The sequence below is a fragment of the Anopheles merus genome, chromosome 3L (assembly GCF_017562075.2).
Source record: "Anopheles merus strain MAF chromosome 3L, AmerM5.1, whole genome shotgun sequence".
NCBI lineage: Eukaryota > Metazoa > Arthropoda > Insecta > Diptera > Culicidae > Anopheles > Anopheles merus.
Genome location: NC_054085.1, coordinates 4,524,381 through 4,550,422, shown reverse-complemented (window position 1 = coordinate 4,550,422; position 26,042 = coordinate 4,524,381). Strand labels below are relative to the sequence as shown.

Here is a 26,042-nt window from a genome sequence, read left to right as displayed (position 1 = left end):
CTTTTTAATTTTAATTATTATTGTGATTTATTGTGAATTATTTTATGTGATCGAAAACACACAAACTTAACGGTTCAAGCATTATTTCGTGTACAACAAAGTCGGCAAATGTGACAGTGATAATTTCGCACGACAAAGTTTATTTCTTAATCTTTTGGAAGAAAGCATTAAACGAAATGTTCTTTGTTGAGTATAATAAATTCATTGTTAAATTTACAAATTACATGCATATAATTCATTCAATTGGCTAAACATTAATTTCACTTGTTTGTAATGTACATTTTAAATGCACTACTACATAAAATACCCTTGACACCCCGTTACTTAGCGGGTGTTATTTGTGGGAAATGCGCCCAAAGATGAAAATACCCGATTTGGTACATCACTGCTCAGATAACACACAAAGACCAATTTCAATTAAGCTTGCACATAATATAACATTTATTGACAAATTAAATAAATAAATCCAAAGGCAAATCAATTAATCAATATTGTAAAACAAAACAAACGAAACCCATAGTCTAAAATATAACGGTATCTTATGAAATGTTTCATGCACTACGTATGTGGCTAACATAGAAGATTATATTATTAGCATTAGTCTCTACAATATAGCATTGCTTCTAGGGAAGAGGGAATAAATGAAAATAGTAGAAAGTGATTATATTGATTGCACGTGGTTATAAGAAACTCAGGAATAGAAGGAAAACCCGTGAGCAGCATACGAGCTTAACGTGTTTGTAAAAAAAATGTTTGTAAACAGGTAAAAGATATAAACAAAACTGAAATACGCAAGATCGCAAGAACTTTCTAACTCGCGGTTTCATCATGTATCTTACAATATCATTTAGCATAATCTGCTCAATACTATTCAATCATATTGGTGTGTCGGTCGGTTATGTGGCGTTGTTTGCGTTTACTGACGGAATAATTTTAACGGTAAAACAAATTTCCTAAATGTTCTGCTTTCGTACATTTATGCTTAGAGAAACATTACTAGGATCCGAGTTACGTGTATATTGCACCGTGTATATGTTGTTTTATTTCACCTTTTTATGTTGTATCGATTGAAACTTTTGCCGGTTGTGATGCCGGACCGTGTTGTAATTTTGTCTTTTCCATGTGTTACATTTAATTTTTGTTTGGTTTTAGGATAGATAAAGAGTAACAATAGAGTGTGTGTGTGTGTGTGTGTATGTATGTATGTTTAACAATAAACCTTCCGCGACTGCTTGCGGCATTATATAACCTGTGTTTGTTAAAGTTCAATTGGAGCATCGGTTTGAAACAGTTATTGGTTTGAGTGTTAACGCACGTATGTGTTTTTAACACGACCATTGAAACATTTGAATCGTTGAATTGCTGTAGCTTATACTATATAAATGAAATATCAAAGCGTTCGCTCAACGGCAGAAATATGTTTGTAAGAATTTTTGAAACAGAAAATAATTATTTTAAAACAGCAATTACTTTCCCGAATTGAAAACAACAGCGGCGGCAGGCAACTGGAGATATACAAGAAAGCATTTTACAATAAAACGATAAAAACCAATCAGCAGGAATAATGAGCATTAACACAATACTCGAAGGAATTCGCAACTAATTGCTAAATACTAGTCGATTATCGGTGCTAAGTATTCAGCTTAACCAGTTAACATACCACCCTTTGCATTTCATATATAATTCAATTTCATTGCTCTATCTCATCTTTGCAATAGCAACACAATCGTATCTAAGTAGCACACGAAGATCGTGTGACGTTACGTTCCATGTGTGTGTGTTTGTTTTGTCTCCTCTCGAAAAGGATTCCTAACTGCTTACTGCCTTCAGTTCAGTTAACTTTGCTACACACACATTAGTTACATCGCTTTGAATTTCCGAAGCATTCTGCTCTTTTAGCTCCTTCCCTATTTGTTTGATTATATTGTATGCGGACTGCCGTTTAATTTAATTTAATATGGATCCGTGTTTTTTTGTTGTTTTGTTGTTTGTTTTATTTTTGGTATGACGTTATCCTATCGTTAAGCATCTCAATATGGGTATTGTCTGCGGTGTGTTGCATTCCTAGATTTATTATGTTCTATTATGCTTCATCTTCTTCCTAGTAATCATCATTTTTCTCCCCGATTCACTCTCACATCGTTACGAATACGTTCGCTCAATTAGCAGGGACGCGGTTTAAACTTTATACGAGTCGTATGAATGTGATCTATAGTATTCTTCCATCAATAACACACTTCCTCTCCCGTTAATGTCAGTCACATTCTTCATCGTTCATCGCCTGCCGGTTTATACTTTCTAAGCGAGATGGGGTTTACAACGTCAATGCTCAACGTACATCAAATTGGTTATGTTTAACGATGAGCAAAACTATACGAATCTTAATATGATGTGAAGCTAAATCATATTCAAAGTTTTTGGAATAAAACAACATTAAATAATCCTGCCCTATATCTTTACTCTGAGGTGGTTTGCGATTACTCATTGATACATGTCAACAGCCCAAATTATTGGTTTTGGTTCAAACGGGTCACAAAACAAACATTCATTTCATCTAGTTCTGCTTCCCTCCCCCCCCCCCCCTGCCACCTTCAACATTGTCATTCTATTTCATTCCGTTAATACTTGTAATAATGATTTCTACAACATGTCTACTTAAAGTTTGTTTCGTTTCTATTCCTGTTTTTCTTTGCAATCTTTTTGTTATGCGTGCGCCATTACGGCGTGGGTCTTTCAGAATGGTGGTGGTGGTGGTGGTGTCGATTAACGAATTTGTCTAAGCATTCTTAGTACAGCGAATGAACGATCGATTCGCGATCAGGTAGCTGCCGGACTTTCATTGAACCATCAGCACCGCAGGAAAATAGTCGGCCTCCTTGGTCTATCTGCAGCTGAGTAACGCCTTGCCCGATGTGCTTGAAAAAGCTGCTCCGAGCATGCTCGCCCATGAAACTGTACAGCTGGGTATGTATTGACAGGCCCCAAACCTTTTTTGTGTAGTATGGTGGCGCATTTGGGTAAAAAAATAAAGGATCCATTTTTTATTTGCAGATCAAACCCCAATAATCAACACTTGCAGAGGTGTAAAATTAATCTTGCTCACCTTAATATCACCATCAGCCGAGCCGGTTACAAACTGCTCTTCGTTCGGATCAATCGCTAAGCATTTGATTGGATGTTCGTGGGCCTGCAAAAGGGTATTATTATGCCAAGCGTTTATAAAACTGTTTTGTAATTATTTTTCGCAGTTAGCTTTATGCTTACCTGGAACCGATGTCTCAGAATACGTTGACGAACATCAAAAATGCTCACATCACCTTTTTTACCGGCTGAAATAAGAAGCTGATGCTGTGGTGCATACGCTAGACTAGAAGCACCCTGATCATGACACGTAAAGGCTACAACGATAGGATAAAAAGCAAGCTGATTAGCAAACAAATCGAGGAGCAAAGACTTGCATAAATCTTTACACTTACCCGCTACCAAAGCCTTCTTTTGTGGTAAAAGTGTATCCCATATCGCTACGTTTTTGCTTTCGGAGCTATGCCCAGCTGCATTGAAAAGAGGAAAACAAATAAGATATTACAAACCCGTTCGCAACTCGCTTCTAAATGTAAAGTTACCTGTTGCCACTAGACTGCATGATCCGAGAAATACGAAATCTGTGATTCCTTTGTTATGGCATTGGTACGTCTAAAAGAGTTGACGCGAAAACACATATTATTAAGGCACATTAGTTTGCTGACCATAACACTAAGCTATACTTACGAAGAACGGGCGATTGTTTTGGCTTGCGAGGCCCACTTGCCAGAGGCTAAGATTACCATCACCATCAGCGATGCCAAATTTATTACCATGCTGCGAAAACCGGCAGCGTGTGACCTTTGCAAACGTTCCCGGAGAGCGTGGCGTACAGACGACCTGTTGATGACCCCATTCCCACATCTGCACCGAACCGTCCTGTCCGCCTGTAAGGTACAGCGGCATTAGCGGATGGGCACACATCCGCTTTATGTTATCCACTTTATGTTTCAGCACCTTGAGGTTGATAAAAAGTCAATACCATTATCTTGCGGGATCGGTACGATTGCTATTAATTATTAATTAATACGTGCATAATACACAACAATAAAGCAAAACAGATTGAAACAACCAAATGTATGTTTAAACATTTTACCAAACAGAATGCTGAAATGTGACGGATCATTAATGAATGAATTCATACATTAAGGTATTTTTTTGAAAACAAAATTAACATTGATAATGAGTGCAAAAATTAAATCCATTATCGAAAATAACTATACATTCATATCTATCTACAATTGTGAACGTAAATCAAATAAATAAAAAAAACCTTATGCGTTGTGATACAAATATATGTTCAATAGTGCTTTCTTCACAAACAGAAGCGTATATCACGGTTCAACATACTATTTAATCTATGCCAAGTATTATAAACAAACGTGAAACAAATAGCAAACAAAGTACAAAAGCCGACAAGCCGATATTTGAAGGGAATTTCATAATTTTCAAAACTAAACATTAAGGAAGGAGCTCAACTATTATTAAAAGGTTAAGTACAAAAACATGATGAATCGATTCAACAAAGTAATGTACCGGTTTCAATAAATGTTTAGAACGATCGATAACCAACTTGCAGAACCGTGGACACTGACTACCGGGGAATGTAGCACCTTTGATCTGCACGCGTATGATAATTTTTCCAACGTTTATATGTTAGCACATTAGGATGAATTATTCGGAGGAAGGACATGTTTTTGCCATGCAATACCGTCGTATAGTTTATGCATTAAATTTCGGTACATGACGGCAAGAAGAGTGACCGGCACAAATCCATGTATATGCATTACAAGCAGAATGAAGAAGAAGAGAGAGAGAGAGAGAATGGTTCAATATTGGGTTTAAACACAAGGTCATTATGGCATGGGCTTTACATAATTAAAGGGAAAATATTTTTCATCATATAATGAAAGCAAATAGAAATAATCTCAGAGACAAATGGCAGCAGACAATAACATACACTGGAAGAAACGGAAGTAATAATAGTAGATATGTCTTCAGGCTATCTACCATTTGGCATTATAGAAATATCTATTGTTAAAAACAATAACATAACATCACTTAGCGCTATGCATTTGCTTAGACCATTTTTGGATAGTTAATTATTTAGTTAATAATAATCTTCCTAACTCGTGAGAATTGGCCGTATCCGTAAACATTATCAGATGAAATACAAAGATGAGCCTTTGGTTAAAGTACGACGCAAAACAGAAAGCATTAACTGTCCATCAACACGCACACATTATGAAGATTTGTACATGTTTCGATTATATTTTCCAAATGAATGCATTTGGAATACGGAATGGAATAATACGCATACAAACTATTCACCGACAATGATTGCACAGCGTAACAGTGAAAATTTGACGTTTTCTTTAAAATTAATTGCTTTACCACTAGTAAATACATACCACTGAAGCTCCGCGGCCTGATTGTCCAGCAATGCCAGGTTGGGGACTAGAAGGTGCACCATAGTTTTGAGCGCTGCTTATGTTTTGATTAAGCAGATGCCTAAAATGTAACACGGAATGCGCGTTTGAGCGTAAGTAAAACGTCGTGCACAATAATGCCGGTGGTATCTGAAACTTACTTATCCGTTGACGTGTGTATGACGAGAAAATTGCTCGAAGCGAGGGATTCGATGTCCTTGGACAAATTCATGATGTCCATCTCACACTCATCCTCCATCCAGTTGGGCGACTCGAGCAGCAACGATATATCCATTTCCTGCACCTCTCTGGGAGTGGCTAGTGCGAGCAGGCCAGGATTTACCATATTAAGACAGAAGGCTGATATCTGCTCCTGGTCTTTGTGTATGATTCGCACCGGTTCTGGAATGTTTTGATTGTGCTGCTGATGGTGCGCCAAGCTTCCATTGTTTTCATTACCGACGGGCGTTCCGGAGTCAACGACCGAAGCGGATGCGGATCCTAGTCCGGTTCCAGGGTCGAACGCACTGGAGGAGGATTTCTTCTTGCCGAACACAGCCCGTATAAAGATTTCTTGTACGGATTCAATGCGCACTAAATAGTTCCATAGCCGTCTAGCGGGCGCTGATGCGGCTAAGCAAGGGCTGAACGGCGTGTTGGAACGTTCCAGCAACGAGCGATACTTGTGAATGGCTGGACCCTTCGCTTCGGATTCAATGAAGCAGCCTGGAAATACAATACACAACATTTAAGCAACATTAACGCATTGAGCCGAATGAGCTAATTAGCTTAACATAAAACTAGCGTTGACTGTCGCATAAATTACCTGGAATGTAATCAACTGAAGCAGGTCCCCGATTTTCTAGCTCCTCTTTTAGCAGATCTTGCCATGATGACAACGATCTCAATATGCCATGTACCAACGGACTGCTCACAGGAAGTTCTAGAACGAAACAACATTAAGAGAATGGAGTAATACGAATGCAGCACTGATTGGAATTAGCTAACTACCCACCTTGCATTTCGATGCCGGCGATTGCAATGAACGATTGCAGTTGGTTCTGCGCCACGCGTATTAAGGCGAAACGCATAATGCACCACGAGTAGGAGTTCGGATTCGAATGTTCGGTATTTTCAAGTCGGTGTTTCCGGACGGCGGCCGACACTTGCGATGCTTTGGGGTCGTTGTTTAGCGGATCGTTGAACACATCCTCATCCTCGTCTTCGTCGTCGAGATCCGATACGGCCGAGTCTGCCGAATCATACTCCTCTTCGTCCGCCCCCAGTCCCTTGGGAATCGGTTTCGTAAGGAAGTACGACACCATAGACATTTCCGGTGACACGAACTGCTCCCGATACGTGGGTTTGTCCTCCTTCATGTTCGATGCACCCTGGGGTCCAGCGAACGGTCCCAGCAGTTTCATATTTAGCTTCACCCGATGCTTCGTAAGCGATGTTACCGCACCCCAGACGCTACCTTCCGCACTACTAGCTCCAGCCTCGGCAGAACCCTCCATGCTTTCCTGCTGCATCTGCGCCTGAACGGTCTGGGCCGTTTGCGCGTGCGAGGTAGCCTTGCGCAACAGCTTCTTAACGCCACCGCCGAACAGTGTCGACCAGGAGCTGTCGCAGAAGTTCTGCCCGGCTAGACGGTACAGGATGTGACAATCGCACGTGGTCAGAGCGTACACGAACAGCGCCATATAAGCGGCCACAAACGACTCGCACAGCAGCACGTTCAGCCGCGGTGTATCTTCGTCCTTCTCTCGTGCCAACAGCGCTCGCAGGTTTGTCACGCCGGGCCATTTGGAGGGCGGTGTGCTCACCGCCAGCGGTTCATCGGTCGAATACTTGCGACGTCGCTGATGAGCGGCCGCGTTTGCCATCAGGTGCGTGCTCTGGCAGCTTGCGTTCAGTTTCGCAATCGTCTCCATGCCGGGACTGTGGCAACCCTGGCTACCACCGTCGATCGACGAGGACGACTGCTTTACACTGAACGTGTCCGAGTCGCACAGCGATTGGTAGATGCAAGCGGAAAGCGCGACGGCAAGATCACGCAGGACGAAGATACCGCTCGGAAACGTGTACGCGCGGTTCATGTGCGGTGGTGTACGCATGTTGACCATCGTTTGTAGCATATCGTGCGTGTGCGATTGGAGATAGCGCAGCGGATCTGCGATGACTGTTTTATTACCGGCAACGCACGCACTCAGCAGCGGCAGAGTGGTCGGGAATGGCAACGGGCTCAGCAGCTGTTGCTGCGTTTTCTCCTGCTGCAGCTCTTGCAACAGCAGCACTAGCTCCATGCGAACCGAAGCTAAACCGCCACCGCTAGCACCGTGCAGTGAGCAGTAGCTTAGCAACGTTCGCAACAATGTTTCGTTAGCCTTCAGCCAGCGTTTGCGTCTCGCCGCCCTTTGCACCTTTGCTTCGAAGTCCTGCTTCTCCTGGATTAGGATCTCATGCAGGGTTGGTTTATCGTGCTGGAATTTGTTGGCCAGCACGGGAGTATCGCGATCCACCGCTTCTGCGTTCGTCGTTGTGTCTTCAATGGCGGTATTTTCCGAGTCGCCGGTGCTGTAGTTACACAGCTGCTTCAAAGCTTCTACCTCGCGCTCCAACCACACGTACAGCTGGTACCGCAGTTGTCCACCGTCCACCTCAAAGCCGGTCGCAAGTGTTGAAAGCTCCTCCATTAGTATCTTTAAACACGCGATAAACTTGAGCTGCTGTGCCATTATGTCCAGACTGCCACCGCCGGCAGAACCGCCATCTTCGAACTCTGTGTCGGTGTTCTTATTGAGCGGCAGGCTGTCCGGTTCTGGTTTTTTCTTTATCTGTATGCCTCCATCGTCATCACTGCTCTCACAGTCATCGCCGGCAGCCGCACCGTCATCATCCCATACGATCTTAAACTCATCTTCACCACCATTGAGCTGTGTCGACACCGGTGCTCCCCAGTCCATGGCTGTGCTGTTACCCGTACTGGCACCCCAATCAAACGATGTGGCCGTTTCTTTGCCACTGGTTTCGTTACTCCAGTCTAAGGTACCTGTTGCAATGAGTGTACTCTGGTCCTTTGCGTCGAGTCCGCTGGCGGGACTTTGCACATTGCTCGTTTCCTGCTCAATCACCTTGGTCGGCAATTTGCTCAGCACCTCCAGTGCCAAGGCTGGGCAGCCTGCCTTGAAGTGAGCGTGGGCAGTGGTGAAGTAAAGCTGCCGTTCCAGGGGCGTAATGGAGTCCTCAAGCTGAATCTGCTTATCCGTGGCTAACCCGCCCGACACAGTGCTAGTATCGCCGTAGCTGAAGCCTGCAATGACGACCTGTGCTCTCTTCTTGTCCTGTGCCGAGGAGGCTATGTGCTGCCTAATGAGCAGTGGGTGGGTACGCAAGTAGACGTAAAAGTTGAACACGTTCGGGTTTGTCGAATGACCGGCGTCATGATGGGAGGCACTGCCAAGAGCGGCACTTTCGTCGTCGAACAGGGGATGCATGCTACCGATCTGGCTGTCCAGCAACGTGCTCAAGCTACCGGAGTAGTCCTTCAATATCCAAAGTGCCATGGAGCGCAAGAATGGATCCGGATGCGCACGGCTGAGGTCCTGATTTTCACCGTTCTTGTCGCATCCCAATACCTCTTCGTACAGTAGCTTCTTGAAGCTCGGCGGCGTGGCATCGTGCTCTCCTTCGTACAGTCTCGTAATCACCAAGGCGAGCTGCAAATCTTCCAGCTTCGTTAAGCAAACTTCCAGCGCGTCATTGAGCGAGTTTGCCAACAGGAAGAACGCAACAGCGTGCTCGAATCGCTGCTTTCCTAGCAGTGCGAATGCATTCTTCAATGCCGCCTTGCGCCAGCGATCCTCGGCGAAATTGTTCGCAAAGAACGCAGTCATCTTTTCATCCCTTTTCGAACGATACAGTCCCCATACGACTGATTTTTTTTTCATCGCCATATAGTAGATGGCAGCATCGAGCGGATCCTGATTGGCCTGGAAGGACGCCTTTGCCAGGCGTTCGATGCACTGGCGCAGCAGGTTGTTATTTCGCAGCCACCATCCGACGCCGAGCTCCTTCAGCACGTGCCACTTCGGTTGGCCTTTGACGTACGATGGGATTAGATTCAGCAGCTCTTCCTCGCTCTCCGAGTGGAATGCCCAAACGATGTTGGACGTCCCGACGCCCTGCTTCTGGAACGAATGGCGCTGTGAAATCGGCAAACATCGCAGCAAATAGTTGTAATGTTTCATTGCAAGCAAAAATCGAAGCCCGCAGTCGTCCAGCGAATCGGTCGAAATGTTCTCCGTGTTCGGCACGCCGGTCAAATTTTCCTTCGCGATCGCCGTTTTGGCAGCATCGATCGCAAACCGCTCCGCAAAGTCAATGTTGCACGTAGATACTGTATCTGCCAGCGCGAGCAGATGCATCTGATCGAGCGACGACAGTCCGGGCAGATGGGTGTGGGTCAGCAATCGTGAAAGCAGCTGCCCTTGGCGGGGACCGAAATGGGAAAGGAAGTGCTTTTCGGGCAGCGAGGAACGTCGATCCATGTGGCGATTCGTCTCACCACCGCCACTTTCATCGTCCAGCAAATCATCAAGCGATTCGTCCGCCGTGTTGCTTTCGAACAGTTCATTGTAATCCTACAAATTGGAAACCATGCATCGGGTTAGACAGTTTCGCAACATATTTTTTGACGCTAGAGCTTACCTTCACTTCGTCATTTTGCTGCAAATTGCTACTGGTCGATTCTTTGTCTGCTGCCAGCAGAGTCCACAAGGGCAATGGAGGAATGGATGTAATTTCCGCATAGTCTAGCGTTAGCTCCTCTGGAATCTGATTCGGTGCGGTACAACACATTTGTAGTAAGTATGTTATGAGATAATAATACAGCGCTTTCTACAACTTTGCATTCATTGAGGCTTTAAATCAATATATAAACTTATATCGTGCTGCTGTAACCAACATAGCATCTACAACAACTGAGCTATCACATTCTTCAACAAGTTTTGTGGATAGGATACATAACACGTTGCATCTTTGATTAACTATTCCTTTACTACAGAGAAGTGGTAAATTGATGGCAAATGATATCTAAACTTAACTCGGATAGTTTAGGTTTTCATACAAAATACGAAGAGATAAGTATCAACTACCTGTTGCAAAAAATTGCTAACTGTTCTAATGCTACCAATCCAAAGAAAAATGATATAAGACTCACAGACACAAGAAACACAATTCCATAGAGTTAGAAAAGATTAATACCCAAATGTGATAGATAGAATGATGATTTGTTTTGCAAATGTTTTCGTTTATGTTAACACTGTGTGATAAAACAATTTAGCACAGGGAAATGGTGCCCACCAAAACAATATGTTACTTTTACAACAAAGATAAGAACAAGATATAATCACAAAATGTTTTCTTTTCTTCTTTAAAATAGCAAAGATAACGGGAATAAAGACAAAAAACGTGTAGGGGTTTCTAAAAAAATACATTTTGCTGAAGAACCAGAGATTCTTTAATTAATTGATTTTGTATAAAGCTGTGCATGTTACTGTTCTTCGTTAAAATGTAAAGGAGGTACACCATTGGAGAAATAAACTCGAAAAATGACAAGAATCCCCGAAAGATTTTTCCCCCTTTTTTGGAACTCAACAATTCACATACATCTTTCAAACACTAAGGGGTACATCAAGTCGGGAAAAATAATATTCATTTTCAACAACGAGTAGTTGAGCATCATTCGATACAATAACACAAGGGTAGCAAGAAAAGGAGAGAGATATCAAAAGCTTCAAAGTAAGTAAACCAAACCCATTTGACATATAGAAGATGAATGTATATATTGAGTCTGAGCAGCCGAAAATGTAGAAAAGTGAGAGAAAGTGTTAAAATTATGAAAAACCGCACCTGTGTCGTCGATCCTCTTGGTTCAAGAGGACTAACGGTGCCTGCCGGGCAGCTAATGGAAAGAGTGCGAGTTCTAGACCAACCACGCTGGAAACACACATATAAAACAAATAAAGAAAAGATAATGGAAACATGTGAAAAGTGATAGAGAGTAAAAGATAGGAGAAGCGCAAGGTCCGTGCGATGGCATCATTTGCATGTGGAAAAGTGTGCCGGAAAGGAAAATAAAATGGAAAGTTTTGATGAGATGAACTTGTGCTGTGCTTGTCGATCCGCTATGGCTAAGTAATGCAGAATGGTCGGAACAATTTAGCGCAAGAACCGCTATGCCCAAATGGGTGAACAATCGATCGACCGATCAATCATGCTAGTGAGAAGTAATGGTGCTGCTGCTGCTGCTTGATCAATCACCAGATAGTTGGGCTAACGATTCAACGATGCTTTCAATGCATTCCAGCTGCTACTTTCGTCACTATCGTAAGCGTCTGAATCGAGCAAACTAAGGATGACAACAGTTGCACTAAAAGATTAGCAACACAAGGTAAATATTAGCGACATACACGAACACTTATACATAAACACGCACGCACGTATACACACACACACTGTTCCGTCGGTGGGTGTCAATTATGATCCTGTGCACACTCCACTCGTCAGGAGACGTGCTATGAAAATGATTGCACTTTTCTAGAAGCGCCATAATGCGATAGAACCAATGCATTTGGAAGTGATGCAGATGGAGCGGGAAAGGGGGAACTGGGGAAAGGTCAAACGGTTGAGCTGTCCACCAGCCAAGCATACCTGTCGGTTGAGACTTTCCTCGTCTCCTCCGCATCCGCGCACCGTATAGGAACCGCTGATGCAACGAACAAGATGGGCTAGGATCGCTTTAACCCAACGTATTTTGCCCGAGTTCAGCAGCTCCATCAACTGTTTCGGATGGTACTGTGGCAGTACCGGGCAGGCAATGCGCGAAGCCTCGAACAGCCCATAGTCGGTCATGTAATCGTGATGGCCAGGTTGCTGCTGCTGATCGGCCGCAGCTGCAGCGGCCGCCACCGCACCTATCTGCCCAGTGCTAGCCGCAGCAAGTGTTTTCTTCTTCTTCGTATCTGCCGACGATAGCATCTGGTTAAGATTGATGGAGCTGACGCGAGACAGAACCGGCATCGAGGACACGTTTGCCAGCCGGCGCTGGGTGCTGTCCTGCGCCATCGAGCGAAGGTCCTCATCCTTTAGGTTGCGCGTATCGTACATGTCGTCAATGTCGAGCTGCGGGTTCACGTTGTACAGGCTGTTGCTCTGCGGCTTCCACTGCGAGTACACATGCATCTCGGAGTCCATCCCGGCGACGAAGATTCCGTCCCGCACCCAGGAGATCTGCATCGGTAGGGGGGGCAGACCGTCGGCCGTCGTGAGCTCGATCTGGCGTAGCTTCATCCAGCGAATTTCGTCGTTGAAATGTGGTTGCGCCAACGAGCTAGCCTTGCGTAGTAGCGGCCGGTTCGTCGATTGCGATTCCTTCATCGCTTTCATGTTCGACTGCGCCAGATCGCTGCTAACGGGGGTGAAGAGTAGGATTTTGCTGCCAACGGCAACGGTAAGAATGTGCGATCCATCCTCCTTGGAAACCCAGTCCAGCTGCACGAGATGCTTTTGGGTGATCGGGCACGTATTACCGTGCTCGGTGATGCTTTTCCGCAGCGACTGCAGCGTGCTGAAGCTTGGTACGGCCAGCAGACCCGTGCCCGGTTTCGCCAGTGCCTCCGGCGTAACGTCGCCATTCACCGACCGCGGCGACCTGGCATCGTCATGGGAGAGGGTGTGCAGTACCTGATTGAGGCGTTGCTTTTTCTGCAGTGTGCGCGTGTCGTACAGGTAGCTTAAATCCAAGTTATGGTCCACCTGAATGCGAGGCAGATGAATATTTTTCAGGTGTATAGTATCTTCAAGCACCCACTCGCTGCCACCCGTTGACTCGCACTCGTAGATGGCCACACTCAGGTTGACGAAGCGCGTCTCCGGATCGCTGCTCTTCGTGGGTCGCGTAAACGATTTGCCGTACTTGTACGCGCAAGCAATTCGCCCGGAGTAAGCCGCACTTATGTGCAGCAGCTGCCCGTTCACATCGATCGTAGATTCCTGATCTTTGCGGATCATTTCCCACTCACACCACTCGTAATGGGGCACCTGGCTGCTCTCACTCTCACCGGCACCTTTGACGCCCTCCTTGCGCGTTGTGCTTTTACACTTCCAAAAGCGCACCGTCGAATCGGAGCACGCGGTAACGATTATGTACGGCGCAAAACAGGCTGGATAAATCGAGGACGAGCTCAGATGACCGGCGGCCGGTGCAGCATGGATGACATCGACGCCGTCCGGTAGTGGTAGCTCCTGGGTGCAAACTTTCGTTGTGGAAATGTTAACGTGCGAGGCATGATCGAGCGGTGCCCGATGATGGCCAGCACTCTTGGGCAAATCGTCCGGCACTACCGAAGGCCGGTGAAGATTCTCCGGATCGTCCAAATCCTGCACAAGGTTACTGTCCGGCACGTACATCATGCTGCTGCTCATTTCATCGGCCGCTGCCGGCTGTGAGGCAATTACGATGCGCCACATGTGCAGCGTAGTGCCGTTCTGTGTACGCTCCAGCACCACGAGATAGAACGGCTGCTCGAACTGGGCGTTGCGCTGCAGATCCACCATCGCCCCCATACCACCGTCCATCAATCCAATGGTAGGCTTTAGGTCCGGGTTTAGCCCATCCGCATCGATGCTCGATCCAGCTGGATGTGTGGTGTTCGCGCCAGCAAACGGATCCATCGATTCCGTGCGCTCTCCCGTGATTAGCTGCTCCTGAAACACGTGCAAAAACTGTGTGTTCTGCCAATCATGGGTCGCATCGTCGATCGCATCCAGCTGTATGATGCACCCGGGCCGGGCGGTTGATTGCTGCGAAACGATCTTTATTTTGTCGTGCAATATGGGAGGCAACATTCCAGCATTCTCCGAAGACTCGGTTGAGAGCGACATCAGCGAGTCCATCCTACGGCAGCGTCGTTCGGAGCTCGATATCTCGGCCAGCAGCGTGCGGGCATCGATCACGGCTTGATACACCCGCAAGCACTCCCCGTCGCTGGCCACAAAGCAGGCTGACGGTGAGTTGCTCAGATTGCCGAGCGTTGTGCTCGGAAGCAGGGTCGGTATCCAGGCGACGTTACTGAACGCAGATATTTCCGGCGAATTGATGCGCGCGAGTTCGCTCACCCCACCCGACTGCGACAGTGGTCCAACGGCATCTACGCGCCACAGTATCAATTCAGAGCAGAATCCAGACGGGGCGCACACATCCTTGGAGCGATGCATTCCCGCGGAACGGTTGCCCGTGCCGCTTCCGGGCTGCGCCGGCTCGCCCGTCGGTATTTCCGGTATGTTGTGGTGCGACGTCGTCAGCAATAGCGGCAGCACTGGATGGCAAGTGATGTCATTCACCCGGAACCGGTGACCGGAGGCACGCGAGGCGTGGCCAATACTGAGCACCTGCGAAAACTTGCTTCGATCGGCAAAAGTCAGCTGCCACAGGTTGAGCGTTCCGTTCGAATGCTTTGTGACCATCGATATGGTGGGCGATGGTGGAGCGGTTAAAATATCGGCCTGCTCGAGTGCTGCACCGTCCGCCCCAGTGTGGTCCTTTTTGGAAGCGTGGTGGTCACCAGTCTCCTCGCCTCCGCGATCTTCCGTCTCCGCATTGCTGGCCTGCTCGGCATTATCATCTTCGTTGGCCTCATTTTCCTCCATCACGCTCGGAAGCGACGTAACCACATCGCTAACAACATCCAGCTGTCCGGCATTGCTCAGCCCCCCTGCACCGCATGACGATTTCGGCCCGCGCATGATCATATCTCGGAAGCCCAAATTGCCGCCGGTATTGTAAAGGGCAACCGTCGTGGACATCGACATTGCGTCTCCCAGCGGGAAAGCCGACGGGATGCGCGTGGAAAAGGAAACCTGCGCCTGGCGGTACGAACCCGGATGATACTCGTCCAGCCACTCCACCACCCAAATCAAGTAGCTGCCGTCGATCGGATGAATCGAGAACAGCAGATCCGGGCTGTGCTGCCAGTCACGGAGCAAGCAATCGATCTTCATATCCAGCGAATCTGTTACGTGCAGATTACCATCGTTCGCTAGCGAATTGATGGACGTGGTGTTCGAAAGCGAATGATGGCTGGGCAGCCCGACATGTGAGCCCGCTCCGATCGAATGCGAACGATGCTGCGAATGCATTGGTGGATGTTCCTCGCTACTGTTACTCTCCTCCTGGGACAGTGCGCTTCTAAGCTGCCCCTTTCGGTGGTGATCGGTAATGGAACCGTCCTCCATCAGCAGACTTCCACCGGGGTCGTTCGCGCCGACTCCTCCCCCACCCTCACTATTGCTTCCGGAGGCATTTTGCATCTCCTCCTTCTCGATCACCTTGCGCGTCATCTCCTGTAGGATCCCTTCCGCTTGCAGCGTAAAGTGCATCTCCTTGTTGTTCAGCCAGTGCAGTATGAAGTTGGGCTGCGTGGAAGGGTCGGTTGTGTGCATCGACGGCACCAGCGGTATGTCCGTTTCGGCGTTTATCGACGCGGCTAGGTGAAAGTGCAGCCCGGATCTCATGCCCGTTCCATGGTAGCCGTACGAATGGAAGTCGTGCACACTGTACGTCGAGGGTAGCGTCGGGATCGGCGCATTGCCGAACCCAGAGCTAGCTCCCGGTCCACCAAAGCCCGGTCCCATCCCGTTCAGACCGTTCGGTCCACCGGTGCTGTGTTTCGCATGGCGGCGTATGTGGAAGCATGTTTTCATGTGCTTCAACCGTTGCATGAACCGATGCTTGTGCCGATGAGTGCGGAACTTTGGGTTTTGCGATGCCAGCGGATCAAACTGGTTCATGTTCACCAGCCCATCCTCCGGCAGCACCGTCTCTACCCAGATTCTGCAGATATTATCCAGACACGACGTGACCAACATGTTCGACACCGAGCCTTTCGGCATGTACTTGCTCGTCTTGCGCCACGACAGGTGCGTAACGGCACGCGGATGCGCGACGTACACAAACCCATAGCTAATTTCCGGTGCACCCGCAAAGCTTTGGGACTGTGACTGGTCGAAGCTTTTGTTGGGAAACAAGGCTAGAATAAAAGATAAAATGTTCGTTCGTGTTTAATTGGACAAACCGTTGAGAAAATGGACCATCCAATACGTACTGTATTTGTTCTCGTACCACACCTTCACCAAGCGATCGCTTTTGCCGGAAGTAGCGAACAGCGTACCATCCGGGCTGAACGCCATATGATGGACCGGCGTTGCGGTGTGACATTTCCAAACACAATCCCACGAGCTGCTATCGGCTTCCTCCTCACCGGTAGGCGTTTTGGGATCACGCTCTCCTCCGATTTCGAATTTAACCGCTGAAAGGAAGAGCACACAAAAACCGGCGCAAATTAGCAACTACACAGGATTAGCGCCTTTCCGGTTAACATACAGCCCGGCTCGTCATCATCCTGCTTGGATAGGCGTTCGTGCCACAGCTGCAATACGGTCCCTCCCGTCAACAGACGCGTTCCCTCGAGATTCCACGAAAGCGAACTAATATGGGACGCTGCCTGCAAGCTTCCGGTTTGCACCCATCTAAAAAATAACATTCACAAGATGAATGATATAAGCCATACGCATTTCTTCAGTGCGACAACCCTCCCAAAAGGGCTCTCTGACAGTGTGCTTACTTGTACTCCAATCCGTGCGTTGACGCCCTTTCCGTGTGGATTAGAGGCGTTGGTTCGAAGATGCATACCTTGTCCTCGTACGCGGCCGCTATCTTTCCCGTATCGGTGCTGGCATCTAATGCCGAGATGCGAATGTAGTTGTGCACCGCACCGGGAATGATCTGCACTCGCTCGAAGTTGCTCGCTAGCACCACAATATTACATCCTGCCGCGTATGCCTAAAAGTATGCCATAACAAAAAACTATGTGTAAATAATACGGCATGCAGCTGAGTCAAGTCGCCAGTCCGTAATGAAAATGTGAAATTTTCATGTTGTCTTGGTGGATTTTTTTTCATTTCCTTCTGCTCAAAGTGACAAAACAAATAGCCACGCAGAATGGTTGATAACTGAATGAACAAACAACACAAGCAGTAGGCCATGGTCTCGCGTCCGCACATGACCTGTGGAGCAGTTCGTCCTACCTTTGTCTTATCATTGCGCGAATCTAGTTCTACATGCAAGCATATCGCGCGATATCAACAAAATAATGATATTCACGTGCAAATTTCAATCAATTTGAGCAACCAAAAAATGGTAAAACCCCTCTTCGAAGCGTAACTCGTTTAAGACGTTTGTAATAATGCTACGTTTGCACAATCGAAAACTCCCCTAATATCCACCGTAATCAAAAGATTGATATCATATGGAGATAATTGCACCGTCTGCGTTTCTCCTCTCCGACTGCAGGAAACAACACCACTGTGATGTGCGGTTGTTGTTTCGCGTAAGTGGTCGCACATGAGAAATGTGCGCGTGTGCGTGCGTATATCGATGAGAATATTGGGAGAGCGTTCACAAACGAGAGAGTGAAAAATTATCAGTCAAGTGACTATCAAACGTCACCGTTTTTCCATTTTTCGATTATTTCACTATTCCTGCCCGAATGTGGGCAGCTTTTTGGCAATGGATCAACGTACGTAATAGATGTACACAGTTGCAACATGACCCTGCTAAATTTTAGTTTTTTTTTCGCCCTTTGGGCATTTATTGATTTTCACCGCATTACTGCACCTGTGGTGTAGAGTGGGAACACTTCACATTCGCCGCGAGAAACCCTCTTGTTCTTCACATAACTGTGTCGCCTTACGATAAGGAATTTCGTATTTGATTTTTGATCCCTTATTTGAAATTGCACCAGCCCACTTATTTACACAATCTCGTCTGGTTGCCAACATGTAAATCGTTCCACCGACCACTTCCACCATATCACAGGGGCAGGGGCATAGAAATGGGTAGAAAGGTCAGGAGAGGGGGAGGGGGAAGGGTTGTTTCTAGCAGAGTCCTTCGTGAATGACCGTGAATCACCATCAATCACCCCGATCACGGGGTATTTCGAAGACCCCCGTTTAGTTTGTCGCCCTCTAATTCTAAATCGAACAAATCGGAATATGGACGTACTGTGAAAGGAACACCCTCGACGGATCCGACAGCAAAACAACGATCGCCTGCATTACAGGCACCACTGAGAATCTGATGGCAATTCATTTTCTTCTTTGGTTGGTTTTATAACGACTGTGTACATAGTTTAACGACTGATCACCACCCGCACGGGCATGCTTTGCATTACGGATCACGGTTTTTATTTCGGAGCAGAACGCAACGGATAGCAAAGGTTGATTTTTCACACTACACCACTAACACCCCGAGTGTTGGTGTTCTTTCCTTGCCGTGGGTTTGCGTTTTTGCCTAGGGGAAAAGTGATAAAGAACTGAATCCATTGCGCGCGGCTATAAACGTGCTAGACGGCGAAGTGTACAGTGTGGCCAGATTATTTTGGTAGATTTTGGTAGGAGCACCAACATTTTATTTGTAGTTTTCGATAGGTTAAAACTCGAAACTCAGTTAAAGAGAAGTGTTAAGGATGGATGGATGGATCAAGATTATGGATTAGATTTGGTTCAACGGTTAGGCAGCGGTAATCGCTGATGCGGGCGTGCGTGCGTTTTCTGAAAATGTATGGAATTTGACACCCGCAGCGGGTGACAGCCCGCAACCGCATGCGTCAGAATCAAACAATTTTGATTTTTCCGCACGCACGCCCGCACGCCCGCAGTAGCGATTACCGCTGACTTACACAAATGAAGGTCTTTCTGAAATGTCGATCTGAAAATTGCACCAGGAATACTAAGCCAAAGAAGGACTAAGATGCACATTTTCTTCTCAGTCTTCTCAGTTCTTCTCATTTAGATTGATTTGATTATTTGGCTGAGTTTTATAGTTCAATTATTAAAAAATTGAGATTTTTCCTTTCTTGTACATCGGTATTTCTGGTCACTCTGCCCTCAGGGCAAGGTGAGCTTTCCGCCATCCTTCAAAAACCTTCACTCGAAACGTAAAAAAAAAACCGTCAGGCTGGAAATAGACGAACCGAGATCGTCGCGGTACTGCGAAATTCGCGCCTTGTTTATAAAAGATGTACAACAGTTGGGCTGTCAAATCTTCCGCGCCTCCAATTGCGCCTGCTGTTTCGCAGAGATACCCAACTTCGGTATTGCTGAGGTTTTCGCGGTAGCGCGAACCGATTATTTTTACTTTTTCTGGTGGATTTGTGTGAAAACTCGTGTCGAGAAATGAATTTTGTATTTTATTTTGCATGAATTATTTAAAATAAATAATTTGATTCGCAAATTTATTTAAAAACACCATCTTAGCACATTCAATCGTCACCAGACCTCGGATGGTTCAATACACGAACCGCGATTATCTCACTTATCTGTCAGATTTTATAACAGAATTCACAGTTCAAGTCATACGTGATTTTCGCGTTACCGCGACGATCTTGGTTCGTCTATTTCAAGCCTCACAAGTTAAAGTGTGTTAATAATACAGGTAGGCTTATCCCGAACAATTTGACAGCCGTGCTGTAGAAAAATGAAAAGGAAATGACAGGAGGGGATTCGATCATTTGTTGATGTATGCGTGTCAATTTCAATGGCTGTTTTGGTTGATGTGTCGTAGTGTGGGTGAAAAACTACGTATCACCATCGAATCCCCTCCTGTCATTCGTTCGTCGAATATGGCCTTCCCAAGTGCCACAAATCCACTAAACGACCACTAAACGGCTTCTAAACGCCTCAAATTCTCTACCTAAACGGAATATAGAAAGACTTCGTTTAGCAGACGGCAAACGACTCATGCATTCTAAAAATAGCAAAAAAGCTGGTGGCGCCATCTGTTTGTGGGATACCCAACCTGTGGAGCTTCCTCGCTTGGAGGAGAGCTTTCTCATTTCCTCTGTACTGTTGTATGGTTTCGCATTGAAGTTATGCATCGCTAGAACTAGAACGGCGATACGATTGTTTAAATACTAAACTCCAACAGAAACCACCAGTACTGAAGCAAGTGAGATTTGAGTAATGGTCGTTGGTGTTGATACCCACGTATCTGACCACACGACCATTCATATAGATTTTTGCTCAGAAAGTTAGAAGGCTATATAGGTCATTATAAGATGAAACTTGTCGAAACACATTGCAAGAAAAGGATAGCAATATAATGATGAGTTGTAATACGCCATCTATTGATCAAACCAATGAAGCTGTGAAGCTTTCATTTTTTTCCTATGGATATTCAATTTTCCAGTCGTTTAAGCTTAATCTGTGGCGCTTGGGTTCCCGCCAAACCTATAAGCCCACCTAGTCCCAATACCCACTTTGGTCACAAGCATTTAAAAATGTCGTCGCTAGCGAGGGAAAATCGCACCTATTTCGAGGGTTTAGCGACGTCGTTTTTAAATAGTTAAGACGGTTTTTGACCTTTCGAGCGAACCCAAGCGCCACAGATTAAGCTTAAACGACTGGAAAATTGAATATCCATAGAAAAAAAATGAAAGCTCCACAGCTTCATTGGTTTGATCTATATAGATGGCGTATTAAAACTGATTATTATATTGCTATCCTTTTCTTGCAATGTGTTTCGCGGCAAGTTTCATCTTATCATGACCTATATAGCCTTCTAAGGCCGCAAATACACGACGCGCGTTTCCGCGCCCGCGGAAACGCGTATAACAATCCAGCCATAGAAATGAAATGTCATTCGAACGCGCTACCGCGGAAACGCAGAGATGCTCAGCTGGATATCTCTGCGGAACTGTTATACGCGTTTAAACGCGCCCGCGGAAACGCGCGTCGTGTATTTGCGGCCTAACTTTCCGAGCAAAAATCTATATGAATGGTCGTGTGGTCAGATACGTGGGTATCAACACCAACGACCATTACTCAAATTTCACTTGCTTCAGTGCTGGTGGTTTCCATTGGAGTTTAGTATTTAAACAATTGTATCGCCGTTCTAGTTCTAGCGATGCATAACTACAATGTGAAACCATACAACAGTACAGAGGAAATGAGAAAGCTCTCCTCCAAGCGATGAAGCTCAACTGGTTGGGGTATCCCACCAACAGAGAGCGCCACCAGCTTTTTCGCTATTTTTAGAATGCATGAGTCGTTTGCCGTCTGCTAAACGAAGTCTTTTTATATTCCGTTTAGGTAGAGAACTTGAGTCGTTTAGAAGCCGTTTAGTGGTCGTTTAGTGGATTTGTGGCACTTGGGAAGGCTTTTGCGGGAGGCCGCCAAAAAGCTCACCTTGCCCTGCGGGCCAGTGTGGCCAGATTATTTTGGCAGATTTCGGCAAGAGCACTGTTGAGAACGCGACAATTTAAATTTAATCAATAATTTTAACGATCAGCTAAAAAAGAAAGCTTTAAACACCAACGACGAAATTCTAATTCAAATTTAAATGATTTTCCTTGACGAGCAATCCTCGGAATCCACATAACTGAGCGTTTCTATATACACCGAGAAAGCAACTGAGAAAATAACTGACAGCATGCTTTGACAGCGACTGACAGCATGCTTTGACATCGACTGACAGCATGTTCGGTGAGAGAAATCCCCTCGGCATGCAAAGTACGATAAAGATGAGAAAAATTTGAATTGACAGTTTCCCAAGTGACACAAATCCACTAAATGACCACTAAACGGGTTCTAAACGACTCAAGCTTTCAACCTAAACGGAATATAAAAAGACTTCGTTTAGCAGATGTTGAACGACTCATGCATTCTAAAAATAGCAAAAAGCTGGTGGCACCATCTGTTTGTGGGATACCCAACCAGTGGAGCTTCTTCGCTTGGAGGAGAGCTTTCTCATTTCCTCTGTACTGTTGTATGGTTTCACATTGTAGTTATGCATCGCTAGAACTAGAACGACGATACAATTGTTTAAATACTAAACTCCAATGGAAACCACCAGCACTGAAGCAAGTGAAATTTGAGTAATGGTCGTTGGTGTTGATACCCACGTATCTGACCACACGACCATTCATATAGATTTTTGCTCAGAACGTTAGAAGGCTACCCAAATAGCCGGGATTGGTTAAGTAGCCAATTTTGGCATGCTAAAGATCGCTGCTTGTTTTCGCCTTTTGGAGTAGATAAACAGCATCAAAGTTTCAGATGGGTCTTTCAAATAGCGCTTAAGCAGCTTCCTTATACCAGGGTGCCGGGGATTATTTTTCTTTGTGTTTTATTTTCAAGCAAGCGTCATCGATGAAATAAGCTATAGGATATGTTTTGTTTTCACCTCAAAGAACCTGTCGCGACGAACTATATAGGTATGCTGGGACTATATAGTACCTATATAGTACCGGTACTCACATACGCCTCTGAGATATGGACACTGTCTGTTGCGGTCACGAAGTGGAAGGCTCCCTTTATTCGGCGTTAAGGACGTACGCAGCCACTGAGTGACTGATAAGCGGTTAGCAGATGAGAGCGTGCCAGACGCTCGTGAGCTTTCCCGTCGGGACCACTAGGGCCGATCGTTCCTTTAATAAAGTATTGTGTATTGTTAATTACGTGTTCGGTGTAATGTTAATTGTACACGCTCGGCCATTCGAACACAACAGTGGCGACGAGAAAAACAAAATAGATTGTCGGGAGTTTTTCGAGTAAAGTTTACGTGTTATGTGTGTTGCATTCATTGCTATAACTCTCGTGCTGGCGTCGCGCGTTTGTATGTACGTCGCGGGATCGTACCGTGTCTCGGGTCGCATTCAATTAGTTTTATATAGTGTTCTGTGAGTACTGCAACAATTGCTTCGTTCGCCGAAGAATGAACAGCCCAGGAGATCAGCCCCCATCGGAAGAGCAGCGTCGAACGTCACAAAATTGGTACAGCGTTCCCGGGGCAGCAAGTATGCCGCAGCAGCCACATCATTAGTAGCAGTGCCACCAAATCAAAGTGCAATGCCCTCAACACACCAGAATCCAGCGCCATCGCAGAATTTCGTTGAAGGGTCATCGCACCAAAATCAAGCAGCGTCATCGTAGCAAATGATGCAAATGATCATTTTAATGCAGCAACAGATAAGTGTTACAGTTCAAATGGAGAGCAAATAAAAACCAACTTGCTCGTTTGGTGGTTAACTATGAACTGATTTATTACTAAAGAAGGCATAGGCTACTATGCCTAGGAAACGAAATTCTGCTGAGGCAAAATGCACTGTTTCGTAGTCATAGCCTACTACATCTCCCCCTTTTTAATAAAGGTCGTATGATGAGAGCCATCGAGGGATTCTCGGTGTTCGTACGGAACGACGTAGTAAACTCACCGACAAACCGACGTGACACTGGTGTTACAAAAGTGTCCCACACGAAAGTACTGTCATTTACCAGTGAGGCGAACACTTCTGTCAAAGTAAGCTCTGTTCACTGCTGCTTCGATGTAAACAATTTTTCTAAATACAAATTAAGAAGGAAATGTGAGGCAAGATTTTGTAAGAATTATTGGAAAAAACACCCAGGAAAATCATTTTATAAGTTTCTAAATCAATGCAAAAGATGTGAGAAGTACATAAAACAATACGCATTGGAATTTGCGAAGAAAAACAAAAAGGGGATTTAGCAGTTTCTTCTCTGTGTCAGTGTAGTAAGCGAATCATTATAGAGATGGCGCTAGTGTTTAACGTATTTTCATTTGAAATAAGGAGACAACTTTTGAAGCTCATTTTGTTCGAAGTGTCACGTCGGTTTGTCGGTGGTAAACTTCCGATGGATTCGGATGCGACGGATTCAGATGCGATAGATTCGGCTGTGACGGATTCGGATGCAATGGATTCCGACGCTGATGCAGATGCTTGTTCATTGGTTGTTGGCGGGTTAAAATCGGTTGGCGGATTTTCAAAAACAGGAACATCAGCTGGCATCGTAGAGTTCAAACTAACAGCAACATGATTGCCGGCTGGTTTCACTGCAGCAGTAGTACCAACTTCTTCTAATAAAACTTCCCATGGAAGTTGTTGTTGTTCTTGCCCAGGGGTTTCGGAACCATAGCGAGAACGCATTTGGTTGACATGCGATCTAACCAGCTTCTGTCTTCCATGCAAGTCAAGCGACACGACATAGTTAACGGATCCTTTTGGTTCAATGACTCGACCAGGAACCCACGACTTTTTGTTGTGTACGTGTTGTTCAACATACACCAAGTCATTCTCCACAAATGAACGCTTGACCGCTCCATGCCGTTTGTTAAATTGTTCATTTTGTTTGTGATTAACGGCTGCAGTTGGAGGGAATGGTTTCCTCAACAGATCCAAAGTAGTGCGCATCGTTCTTTTTAAAAAACGCTTCGGCTGGAGATGTTCCCTTAGGTGTATTCCGGTTGGGTGTTGATCGGTACACTGAAAGAAACGTCTGTAGATGCTGTAATGTTGGTGATTCCCCGTTACCTATCTTCTTAAGGCCGCGTTTGAGGGAATCCACGAAACGTTCAGCTTGGCCATTCGACTGCGGATGGTATGGAGCAGTACGAATATGGTTGATGCCATTCTCACCGCAAAACTGTTGAAACTGTCCGCTCGTAAACTGCGTTCCATTATCTGAGACTAGCGTGTCTGGATTGCCGTAACGGGAAAATGTTTCACGAAGAAGTTCCAAAGTTGTTGTCGTGGTGATGGATCTAGTGCGAAAAATTTCGGGCCACTTAGAGTAGGCATCTACAATCACGAAATAGTGATGTCCGTCGATTGGGCCAGCGAAATCGACGTGTACTCGTTGCCACGGCCGGTCCGGGAGAGGCCATGATTCCAAAGTTGCTTTCGTCGGGGCCTTCGCTGCTTCGGCACATGCATTACACTGACGAACGAATTGCGCCACATCATCGTCGACATTCGGCCAGTAAATGTAGCTGCGAGCCAGAGACTTCATCCGCTCCATTCCTGGGTGTCCACGATGTAGCTGGCGGACGATTTGCTTCCGGAATTTTGATGGAATGACGATTCGATCGCCGAACATGACGCAGTTATCGACGACTTGAAGTCCCTCACGTCTGACAAAGAACTTCTTCACATCAGGATCGGTGATTAGCTTCACGCTTGCTGGCCATCCTTCATTGATGTAACTAATCACTTGCTGCAGAACAGCATCCTTACGTGTCTCAGCCACAATCATCTGATGTGTAACTGGCAGATTGTTGATGGAGTCTTCGAGAATCGCCTTTGCTTCGGATTCGACATAGACGGCAGCTATGACATAATCCTCATCTGGTCTGCGCTGTGATGACATCAGCCGGGACAGGAAGTCTGCGTAGCCGAAATTCATCGTCGAGATGTGCTTGATCTCGAAGTCATACAGGAGAAGTGTCAAAGCCCATCGTTGCAGACGATTGGCTGTGTAAACTGGTATTCCTTTTTTCGAGCCAAAAACTTTGAGCAGCGGTTGATGATCGGTTTGGAGAGTGAAATGCCGTCCGTACAGCATCTTGTGGAAACGGGTAACAGCGAATATCAACGCTAATGCCTCCTTTTCCACTTG

At 45.9% G+C, this 26,042-nt stretch overlaps 2 protein-coding genes across 4 annotated transcripts; both read right to left on the bottom strand.

Moving 5' to 3' along the window:
• Window positions 1–417: 417 nt before the first annotated feature.
• On the bottom strand, window positions 418–18,930 carry LOC121600495 (dmX-like protein 2). 3 transcript variants are annotated; one of them, XM_041929141.1, is made up of 18 exons: window positions 18,634–18,930; window positions 17,195–17,412; window positions 16,954–17,099; window positions 16,676–16,879; window positions 12,225–16,600; window positions 11,424–11,510; window positions 10,221–10,346; window positions 6,526–10,153; window positions 6,337–6,453; window positions 5,672–6,236; window positions 5,493–5,592; window positions 4,618–4,701; window positions 3,769–4,038; window positions 3,624–3,693; window positions 3,477–3,551; window positions 3,265–3,398; window positions 3,104–3,187; window positions 418–2,987 (listed from the first exon to the last, which is right to left on the bottom strand). In XM_041929141.1, exons 1-18 carry the CDS (start codon window positions 18,718–18,720, stop codon window positions 2,787–2,789), a joined length of 10,572 nt encoding a protein of 3,523 aa, XP_041785075.1. In that variant the 5' UTR covers window positions 18,721–18,930; the 3' UTR covers window positions 418–2,786. The 3 variants fall into 3 exon arrangements, with proteins under 3 accessions (XP_041785075.1, XP_041785077.1, XP_041785078.1); XM_041929143.1 differs by lacking the exon at window positions 4,618–4,701; XM_041929144.1 differs by lacking the exon at window positions 11,424–11,510.
• Window positions 18,931–24,282: 5,352 nt separating this feature from the next.
• On the bottom strand, window positions 24,283–26,037 carry LOC121599512 (uncharacterized protein K02A2.6-like). Its single transcript, XM_041927377.1, has one exon. It carries the CDS (start codon window positions 25,986–25,988, stop codon window positions 24,783–24,785), a length of 1,206 nt encoding a protein of 401 aa, XP_041783311.1. The 5' UTR covers window positions 25,989–26,037; the 3' UTR covers window positions 24,283–24,782.
• Between the last annotated feature and the right edge of the window lie 5 nt (window positions 26,038–26,042).